Source organism: Nylanderia fulva, unplaced genomic scaffold (assembly GCF_048542155.1).
Source record: "Nylanderia fulva isolate GAGA-0341 unplaced genomic scaffold, ASM4854215v1 Scaffold184, whole genome shotgun sequence".
NCBI lineage: Eukaryota > Metazoa > Arthropoda > Insecta > Hymenoptera > Formicidae > Nylanderia > Nylanderia fulva.
The window spans coordinates 155,916-167,237 of NW_028190097.1; the positions used below are offsets into that span (position 1 = coordinate 155,916).

At 48.6% G+C, this 11,322-nt stretch overlaps 1 protein-coding gene across 1 annotated transcript; it reads left to right on the forward strand.

Moving 5' to 3' along the window:
• Positions 1-3,993: 3,993 nt before the first annotated feature.
• LOC114936742 (uncharacterized) lies at positions 3,994-10,604 on the forward strand. Its single transcript, XM_085481605.1, has 4 exons — positions 3,994-4,058; positions 4,112-4,470; positions 5,518-6,559; positions 6,665-10,604. Exons 1-4 carry the CDS (start codon positions 3,994-3,996, stop codon positions 10,602-10,604), a joined length of 5,406 nt encoding a protein of 1,801 aa, XP_085337731.1.
• The last annotated feature ends 718 nt before the right edge of the window (positions 10,605-11,322 follow it).

An 11,322-nucleotide genomic window follows, 5' to 3' on the forward strand; every position in this document is an offset into this window, starting at 1 on the left:
TCGACCGGGAGGATTGTTGGCGACGACTAATGGCTCTGCGGTATCGCGAACTCGTTAAATCCTTTTCTGTATCGCCCGTTCGAAAGCGAGCTGTCCTTGTCTATCACTAGAAATCCATACTTTTGCTGCCAACAAGTACGACATAATTCACTGAAATCCTCATACAACATGTCGGTATTCACGTGATCGTTGTACACGTGCTTCAAATTGGTGGCGTCCTGTTTAAACAGGATTAGCAGGTTCGCGTTGTCGCGTATAAGATGTTTCGGTATTCTCGCGTATGTTTGACAGAGATAGAAGCAGTCGATGTTCGAGTGGCGCCCCATTGAGAAGTACTCTTTTATCGTATCTTGCTTGTCGCATGCCACGTCATCAAAAACAAAAATTGAATTTGGATATGCCTTGCTCGGTGGAATGACGTCACTGTTATTGGAGAATGTAAAGTAGCCGATTTCGTCAATCGGCGTCAATAAATTTTCCAAATAGCGATATTTCGGCTGTTGCAGCGATTTAGAGTACACGTACACGTTCTCGACATGCACACCGTGCGGACTTTCCAGCAGGCTTATAAACACGTTGGTTTTACCGCAGTTTGAGGGGCCGCAAACGATCGCGCGTATAGTTGTCGGTAGCATCGTACCGTGTTTGCGCACACCTTCGTTCACGCTGCAGCGTACTCTGTCGTCGTAATTCATCACTCGTATCGTCAGAGATTGTTGCACGAATTTCATTTTCTCACTCCCGATTTGACTTTCAACGTCCGCCTATTTATAGCTGCCCGGACTCGCGTTTTGCTCAGTAATGTCTAGAGATTGCAGCGGATGTCAACGAAAATAGGCACAGGTCTATTAAATCGTGCGATAAACGCACTTCCGGTCGAGCTTCATATTCCCGGCTATCAATTTTGCGGCCCGGGAACTCGTTTGGAAAAGCGATTGGCTAGAGGTGATCAAAGTGTCAACCCATTGGACGCGGCGTGCCGTGAATACGATATAGCGTACTCTCGGAGCAGCGAACTCACCGAGAGATACGCGGCGGATAAGGTACTCGCCGAGAAAGCGAAAACTCGCATCGTCGCGAAAGACTCGATGAGAGAGCCGCGGCCACAGTTGTCTGGACAGCGATGAAGGCCAAGACGAAGCTCGGTATGGGCTTGAAAACGAAAAAGAAGAAAACGAAGAGGAGAGTACTTTCGGCAGCGAAACGAGGCGGATTTTTGCCGATTTTACCAATGCTGGGCGCGCTCGGATCTCTAGTTGGCGGAGCGGCTGGCGTAGCAAAAGCGGTAAACAACAGAAAAGCCGCGCAACGTCAGTTGCAAGAGATACTACGCCACAATCGCGCCATGGAAGGCCGCGGACTGTATCTCGCTCCTTACAAATATGGACGAGGAGCGAGGAAAAAAAAAACGTCAAAAAAACGTTAAAAATGCCGAAAGGTGTAACTACAAATGTGCAATTGCTACAACTTGCAAAACGTATGCACATTCCATACTTTAGAGATGTATTTATGCGCAATAATTTACCGATAAATGGCGCGCGAGAAAATGAGAGTGGTATCGTTAATCTAGACAGTACAGACGGTCCTGACACTCATTGGGTGGCGTATGCAAAAAGAGGAAATCGCGCAATCTATTTCGACAGTTTTGGCAATCTTCGACCACCCGAAAAATTGGTGCGATATTTAAATGTGCCGAAATTGGAATACAATTACACCTCTTATCAAACGTATGATCAGAGTATCTGCGGACAGTTGTGCTTGCAGTTTCTCCGAGAGGTTAAATTCTTGCCGCAAATTTAAAGACTGACATTGCGTTATTTAACTCAGTTTTGTCAACATGTCGCTAACACTAACATTGACTGGGAAGAGTAGTGTCCTCGCGGCGACCTACTTTTCCCCCATAGATTTGAGCGATGCGGACTACGAGCTCGGTCTGGCAGACTTTGAAACTTATCACACTATATCAAATGTGAATTCCTCAAATAATAAATTTTACTACGGCAAAGACGACGCGGAAATTACGATTCCCGAGAAATCGTACGAGCTGCAAGCGATACATGAATTTTTGAAACGCGCACTTTCTCGAAAACATAATGCTGTTAGTGATAAAGGTGTCGACGATGAAGATTACCCAATCGTGCTCCGCGCTAATTATAATACGATGAAAAACGAGATTAAATGTGCATACAGAATAAATTTTAGTATGCCCAACAACATTGGATTGCTGCTGGGATTCTCGAATCGTATACTGCAACCACGAAAATGGTACGAATCGGATATGCCGATTAATATTATCAACGTGAACATTATCCGCATAGAGTGTAACGTGACCGCGGGTGCATACAGCAACGGTAAGCTCGTTCACACGGTACATGAATTTTCACCGAGAGTACCACCTGGATATAAGATATCGGAAACGCCGGCGCAGATCATTTACCTGCCGGTCTTCGTACGGAGCATTACTGATTTAGTGTTACGCGTTGTCGACCAGAAAGGACGATTGCTCGATTTTCGAGGCGAAGAGATAACAGTTAGATTGCACGTACGACGGCGAGCGACAGCAACACCTTGTGCGACGGGATGCTTGTGTTGAAAAAAGACACAAAAAACACAATCAGGCTAGCAGCAACATCATTCGCTAATATCAAATCAACCACGAAGAAGAGACTCACTTCGTCAAACGTTGCGTTTTTACAATCTTTGGGATTTGCGGTGCGTGCCATCTGAACAATGACTGAGATTTTCAACATCGAGGAAGAGCCAGTCTTTGACGATCGCATCGTCAAGATTGAGACTCACACATACAACCCGTTTGCCAACACAACATTTAGACACAGCGATGAGATAAGAATACCTATACAACAACAGAATTTGTATACATTGCCGTACGAGAGTTTCTTATATATCGAGGGAGAACTAAAGATAAACCATCCAATTGAGGGATCCAATGTGACACTGGGAAATAATTGTGTCGCATTTATGTTTGACAAAATTCGCTATGAGCTCGATGGTGTGGAGATTGATCGCAACAGAAATGTAGGAATAACAAGTTTGCTCAAAAACTATGTAACGATATCATTCGATAGAAGCATGGTTATGAGTAACGCTGGCTGGAGTGATCCGATTTCTGCGAGTAGGCACTTCAATTTCTGCGTACCGCTCTACATGTTGCTGAGATTTTGTGATGACTACAAACGAGTCGTGATTAATGCGCGTCATAAGTTGATCTTAATACGATCGCGCAACGACAATAATTGTCTGTATGGAAATTCTGCACTGGAGCCTGTGATCAACATATTCAAGATACAATGGCGAATGCCACACGTGTTGTTGAGCGAGATTAAGAAGCTGTCGATGCTGCGCGCTCTGGAAAGCGGACATTACCTTAGCATGGGTTTCCGCTCGTGGGATCTATACGAATTTCCGCTATTGCAGCGTACGACCAAGCATTCGTGGGCCATTAAGACCGCAACTCAACTGGAGAAGCCGCGATATGTAATTTTTGCTCTGCAGACAGGGCGTAAAAATGTCATGTCCGAGGATATCAGTCGATTCGACGACTGTAAATTAACCAACGTGAAACTTTCTGAACTCGGAAAGTTATCCGTACGACGACATGAATCTGAATTTTGATAAAAACAGATGGTCAATTCTGTACGACACCTACACACGTTTCTGCAAGAACTATTACGGATACGAATACCTCGAGCCCAATCTCACCATCACACGGTTTTTACAAAACGGTCCGTTTGTGATTATCGATTGTTCTCGACAAAACGAATCGATCAAGAGCGCAACAGTGGATGTGAGATTGGAATTTGAGTGTAAGGAAAACGTGCCTAATAATACCACTGCGTACTGCCTCATTATACACGATTGTGTGATCCAGTACAACCCGTTGACCAACGTTGTGCGCAAAATCACCTAAAAAATGTTTACACAAATACGCGTGTGAAAGAGGGGGAGGAGGATACATAATCAAGATGATGTGAGATGTCTGAAGAGTATCGTAATACCTCTCGACTGACTCACATCGAAGAGATCATGTCTGCACCAACGTTTGTCGATCTGCAAGGATTTATCCTGAATAAACGATTTATTGTGAAAAAAGCGGCAATCCTGAGAAGAGGATATATCCTGTCGCATTATTTCTTCGCATGCCCTGTGCCATAAAGTCGGAAAGGCGTCAGGCCTCGTGGCTAACTCAACATCATCACAGCTTACAATGGGATGATGGAAATGTTCCATACGGCATGGCTCAGCGCTTGATTACGGCAGCTATCGTTGGCATAAATGAGCAAGAAGACGATGAAGAGTTCTCTCTCGTGTATGTAAAAGGACTCGAAAAGCGAGAATGGCTGGCCGAAATAATGGACGATGCGAGCAGCGGTTTCACCATTGAGACCTTGGATGCCATATATGAAGATGTACCTGCATTAAATAAGTTAGATCTCACATATACTCTACGGTGTAATAAACATGTAAAAAATTGCGCGTTACAAAATGTATTTAAATTATTTAATTGGTGGTCGGCCGCAGAATCCAGGCTTGGATCCGACGATCATCCGTTTTTTGAATAAACATATTGTTTACATACTATTTTCTTTGTTATTTCTCTCCCTCACCAGATATATATTTCTAAGAATTTGTTTTACCCCTTCTCCTAATATTTTAAATATTTCTCTTTGTTCGAAATTGAGAAGAAATTAATATAATTATTTCAGTCTGTATTTTTCTGTCTAAAAATCGATATTTTCTTCCGATGAATATGCGAAAAAACCGCGGAAAAAAGGCTCGCCCGATATAAACAAGTAGGCGATAAATCAGGATTATTTTTAACAAGCTGTCAATAACAACAACATTGCTTAACCGAAAGCAACGATCACCGCATTGATTATCAATGTAATAGACATGCGCCGTTCGATCACGTGGCTTCCGAAAGCCAATCGATCTCGCTATCGAGCATTTCGCGCATGTCAGGTGCGTGCTTGTTTCGCGTAAATTACGGGGCCTCCAATAAAGACAGGCGCCCTCGCGTCACCTTCGAACATTTTTAAATAACCGAAATTAATTGGTGGAGTAAAAATTAGTGGGGCTTCAGTACCGCACCGATAAAAGAAGCGCCCACCAAAATTGGGCGGCTAGTCTCTCGAGTCTCAGTACGTACAACCGCTATTAAACCGCTTATAAATTACCGCAATTATTACCGCAATTATTACCGCACACTCACTTGGAAATCGATCTCGGCTTATCTATTGGAACTTTGTAAAATTACTGTATCGTTAAATTGTGAAAGTAAATTCTGTGTTAATTATTAAAGAGTGAATGATTTCTATCGGCCTTCTAATACGCGCTCTCCTTCTCGCGTTCGCGCAAACATAACATTTTGGTCCTTCGAGCCGGATATTTTATCAGTTCGTCGCGCCGGCACGCGTGTGAACATTCTTGAAGACGAGAGTGAAGTGCCTGAAAAGAAATACTGTAAGTGTCACATCATGGATGCCGCTATATTATTAGATAGTCAGCGTGAGATCCAAGTTCGAATCTCACGCTCGGTCGAATACCTGAAGAAGATGGGCGCTCCTAACATCACATCCAGTGCCGTAACTACCCGCATCAGACTTCTTGATCAAGCCTGGGATAAGTTCGTCATCCAGCACGATCAGCTGCGTATTGCCTTGAAAGATAAGTTCAGAGAAAGTGATTACGTTACTTCAGGACTCCATGATTTGACTGAAAATACGTACGTACAGCAAAGGAGCATCCTGGACGGCTACGCTGAACGCATTCGGTCAGCCTCGGACACCGTCAAGCTAAACGAAGCCGCTCCTCGAACCGCATTACCTCGAGTCAGGATTCCGCAGTTTTCGGGAGCTTACTCCGAGTGGCCAACCTTCCGAGATCTCTTCCTGTCTGTCGTCGGTGATAACGCCACCATCTCTAAGATCGAACGCCTGCATCATCTTCGGTCGAGTTTGAACGGACAGGCTGAAAAATTGATAAGTTCATTACCGGTGACAGGAGACAACTACGAACGTGCATGGACGATACTGTGCAAACACTACGAAAATGAGAGAGAACTCATCCGATGCAACTTCGCCGCATTCACCGCCGTGCCGAGAATGAAGAACGGAACTGCTGACGAACTGCATCGCATCCACAACGCTGCCGTCACAGTCGTCAACGCACAGGAGAGTATAGGTCGTCCCATTGAATCTCATGGAATGGACCTCCTAAACTATCTTATCATCGAGCAATTCGACGCACACACTCGAATGGAATGGGAAAATTCCATATCCGACTCCAACAAGTCACCATCGCACGAAACACTTTTGGAGTTCATGACGCGACGGATGTTCACACTCAACGCCGTGCATCCGAAGACTCTCAAGAAGAACTTCGGAGAGTCTTCACGAACGGCGAAGACACACGTTGCGAAGCACGGAACTGACCTTCCACAATGCGCACTGTGCCATGAGAAGCACCATCTGATGACGTGTCGCGAATTTAAGACGAAATCCGCGACAGATCGAAAGGCCTTCATTGAGACGCACAGACTGTGTTTCAACTGCCTCGGAAATCATTAACTTACAAAATGTCAGTCGAAGAAGAACTGCTACACATGCAAGGCACGTCATCACACTTCACTGCACGACGCATACAGCACAGTCACCGCACACACACCAGAAGCCACTTCACTCGCCGCACTGCACAAAGCCAAGGAGCAGAAGGCTGTACTCCTCGCCACTGCTCGGGTGAACGTAGCCGATCGCCATGGAGCACCGCACGACGTCCGAGCACTGATCGATCAGGGATCAGAGGTGTCGATCGTTTCTGAAGCACTGGTGCAACGACTGAACCTGCCTCGATCACGCACCGACATGGCCATCTTTGGGATCGGAGGCGCACGACCAGGATCAACGCGTGGCAAGGTCACGCTGCACCTCACTTCGGACATCACGAACGCCCGGCTCTCCGTGATTGCGTTCATACTGCCACGCCTGTCACTTCTTCAAGGCTCCACGTCCAGCACACCAGAAGATTGGCCGCATATTCGAGGACTCCAACTGGCGGATCCTCAATTTCGCGAGAACGATCCAGCCGAGCTACTCCTGGGAGCGGAGGTGTGCTCCTTAATTCTTGAAGAGGGTCTACGCAAGGGTGGACCTCAGATGCCAATCGCGCAGAAGACATCGCTAGGATGGATCCTCTCTGGAGGCTCCGGCGTCGCATCCGCAGAAGAGCACCGTCGCACATTCCAGTGCACTGCCGATCACGAGCTATTCGAGCTGGTGCAGCAGTTCTGGGAACAGGAACGGGAGCCCAACGCAGTCACGACACTCTCCGCCGAAGAGCAGCAATGCGAGGACTTCTTCGTGCACACGCACACTCGCACCTCTTCAGGACGATACGTGGTGAAGCTGCCGTTCTCCTCACCAATCACTGCACTCCGCGAAACCCGCAAACCAGCCGAGCGGCTTCTCACAACGATGGAGAGGCGATGCGTCCAGGACCCTCGATTCGGCAATCTGTATCGCAGCTTCATGACAGAATACGAAGACCTGAAACATATGACGCTGGTGACATGCTCCACAACGAGCAATCAGTCAACGTACTTACCACATCATGGAGTACTCAAGGAGTCCAGTGCCACGACGAAGCTGAGGGTCGTGTTCAATGGGTCGCAGCGAACGCGAACTGGAGACTCTTTAAACGCACACCTCATGACTGGAGCAAATCTTCTGCCAGCTCTTCCTGACGTACTACTCCGATGGCGTCAACACCAGTATGTCTTCATTGCTGATATAGAGAAAATGTATCGGCAGATACTCGTGCATCCGGATGACTGCAGATTCCAAACGATCCTGTGGCGTCATTCAACTGATGATGAAGTGCGAGAGTACCAGCTGAGAACGGTCACCTACGGTCTGGCGTGTGCTCCGTTTCTCGCCATACGGACACTCCGTCAGCTCGCAACGGACGAAGAAGAGCAGTTTCCTCGTGGCGCCGTAGCTCTGCGTCGAGATTGTTATGTCGACGATGTGGTCACCGGCTCAAATACGCTGAACGATGCGATCGCACTCCAGATGGAAATTCGCAACCTCTGCTTGGCGGGCGGATTTCCGTTGAAGAAGTGGGCAGCCAACGACGAGAGGATCCTGACTGGAGTACCAAGCGATCATCGTTTGCAGCAATTGCCGCCAGCTTGGGAAGGAGAGAGTCACTCCACGCTAGGACTCCGCTGGCACCCGCAACACGACCAGTTCTCTTTCGTGTTTCATCCGCACGCTGCCATCAACCACACGAAGAGAACGGTTTTATCCGAAACCGCACGGCTTTTCGATCCAATGGGGTGGCTCGCTCCAGTCGTGATTCGAGCAAAAATTCTCATTCAATCCACGTGGCTGCAAGGATTGGACTGGGACACCCCGCTGCCGCCATCCGACGCTCGAGAGTGGCAACGTCTTCTAGAAGAACTCCATCTTCTAGATCAGGTGCGAATAAAACGCTGGCTCGGGACCGGAGCAGATAAGGCCTCGCTGCAGCTTCATGGCTTCGCCGATGCATCCGAACGAGGATATGCAGCCGCAGTATACATCCGCATCACTGAAAGGAACGAAACGTCAGTAAGGTTATTGATGGCCAAAAGCAAGGTAGCACCCGTCAAACAAGTGACCTTGCCGAGGCTGGAGTTGTGCGCCGCCACGCTACTCACCAATTTGACGCGACATGTCAAACAAACGCTCGACCTGGCAACATCAGACACGTACTTATGGTCAGATTCAACAGTGACCCTCCAATGGATTCGCGGTCACTCCTCACGCTGGAAGACTTTCGTCGCCAATCGAGTCGCTCACATCCAGACGCAGCTGCCTAATGCACAATGGAGACACGTAGCTGGTCGCGACAACCCTGCGGACTGTGCATCAAGGGGTATTAATCCAAGCGAACTAATCAATCACGCTTTATGGTGGACAGGACCTACCTGGTTGTCACAGCACGAATCGGCCTGGCCAAATTCCGTGATGGAGATCCGAGGAGACGACGTGCCAGAAAGGAAAGCCACGAGCCTGATGACTGTCAACCGGGTCATCGTCGAGCCAGAAATCCTGCTCCGCTTCTCATCTCTGCATCGCCTGCTACGGATATCCGCATGGTGCCGTCGCTGGCTGCGCGCTTCTGAGCCGACTCACACCGCTGGACTAACGTTGAGTCCTGAGGAACTCGACATGGCACTCTTTCGCTGGCTTCGAGAAGTGCAGACACTGCACTTCACGGACGAGATCACCGCAGTCGCAGCTGGACGCTCCGTCGCACCACGCAGCCCATTAGTCAAGCTGACTCCGTTCCTCGACGACCATGGTGTTCTGAGAGTGGGAGGTCGGCTTAAGCACGCCCTGCTGACACAAGATGAGAGGCACCCGATGATCATTCCAACCTCGTCGTGGCTGACTCGTCTGCTGGTGGAATCCTGTCACCGTCGGACGCTGCATGGCAAAGTGCAACTTACTCTGGGGCTGCTTCGACTGCGCTTCTGGATTCCACGAGGACGCACAGTTGTGAAACAGCAACTACATCGCTGCATCACCTGCACAAGATGGCGAGCAACGACGCTGCAGCCACCGATGGGTAATCTACCCCGCGATCGGGTCACTCCGACTCGGCCATTTCTGCGCACCGGAGTGGACTATGCAGGACCCATCCTCATCCGAACGAGCAAGGGACGAGGACACCGCGCCTATAAGGGCTATATCGCAGTATTCATCTGTTTTTGGTCCAGAGCCATCCACCTCGAACTTGTCTCGGATTACTCTTCAGAGGCCTTCATCGCCGCTTTACGTCGCTTTGTCTCACGTCGAGGTCTCTGTACGGACATATATAGCGACTGTGGAACGACCTTCATCGGGGCTGACCGCACTTTACGGGAACTCTTCGTCGCTGCATCCACAGAGGGTCGTGGAATCGCACGCGTAGCTGCTGAACATGGCATACGGTGGCACTTTAATCCACCAGCAGCTCCGCACTTCGGCGGATTGTGGGAGGCAGCCGTCAAATCCGCTAAGTATCACTTGCGGAGGGTGATAGGTGAAACCACTCTCACCTTTGAGGAACTGACCACTCTCCTCACACAAATTGAGGCCTGTTTAAATTCTCGTCCATTACAGGCACTCTCTGACGATCCAGACGATATTACAGCACTGACTCCGGGCCACTTCCTGATCGGCGCGCCGCTTCTCGCCATCCCGGAGCCAGTACAGGAGGACACCAGTGGATCCGCAGCATCACGATGGCATCATCTCCAGGCGATGCGAGATCACTTTTGGCAAAGATGGTCGGGAGAGTACATCCATGGACTCATCTCACGACCTAAATGGTTGAAGGTCGATACCACACCTCACATCGGAGCACTCTGCCTTGTGCGCTCTGAGATTTCGCCTCCAAACCGATGGCCTCTCGCCCGGATCACAAAACTGCATCCCGGCGACGACGGGATCGTACGCGTGGTCACCGTTCGAACCGCGACCTCCGAGCTCGTGCGTCCGCTCGTAAAAATCGTTTTACTTCCCGACTTCACAACGGACGTAACGACACGCAACGCATAGACAGAAATACACGACACATCACATACGCACTGTAACCACTGTTCACATTCACACGCGTTATTTCACATCGAAACCGCGTGTCACTATTCTCAGCTGATCGCACCACACTGTCAACACGTGTTCATCGTTTCAGCTGATCGAGCGACATTCCACGCGATAATCACGTGTATCTCGCCGCGCCGGCGCGCGCCTACCCCACTATCAATCGCGATCGAACATTCATAGCGACTTATTGTCAGCGGGTGACAAAGCGGGCGGGATGTTCGAAATTGAGAAGAAATTAATATAATTATTTCAGTCTGTATTTTTCTGTCTAAAAATCGATATTTTCTTCCGATGAATATGCGAAAAAACCGCGGAAAAAAGGCTCGCCCGATATAAACAAGTAGGCGATAAATCAGGATTATTTTTAACAAGCTGTCAATAACAACAACATTGCTTAACCGAAAGCAACGATCACCGCATTGATTATCAATGTAATAGACATGCGCCGTTCGATCACGTGGCTTCCGAAAGCCAATCGATCTCGCTATCGAGCATTTCGCGCATGTCAGGTGCGTGCTTGTTTCGCGTAAATTACGGGGCCTCCAATAAAGACAGGCGCCCTCGCGTCACCTTCGAACATTTTTAAATAACCGAAATTAATTGGTGGAGTAAAAATTAGTGGGGCTTCAGTACCGCACCGATAAAAGAAGCGCCCACCAAAATTGGGCGGCTA

Excerpts from the sequence above, each read along its gene's own strand:
- LOC114936742 (XM_085481605.1), top strand. The coding sequence starts at position 3,994 with ATGTCTGAAGAGTATCGTAATACCTCTCGACTGACTCACATCGAAGAG. Across the intron at positions 4,059-4,111 it reads GAGATCATGTCTGCACCAAC|CGGCAATCCTGAGAAGAGGA; the intron begins GTTTGTCGATCT and ends TTGTGAAAAAAG. Across the intron at positions 6,560-6,664 it reads TTCATTGAGACGCACAGACT|CACAGTCACCGCACACACAC; the intron begins GTGTTTCAACTG and ends CGACGCATACAG.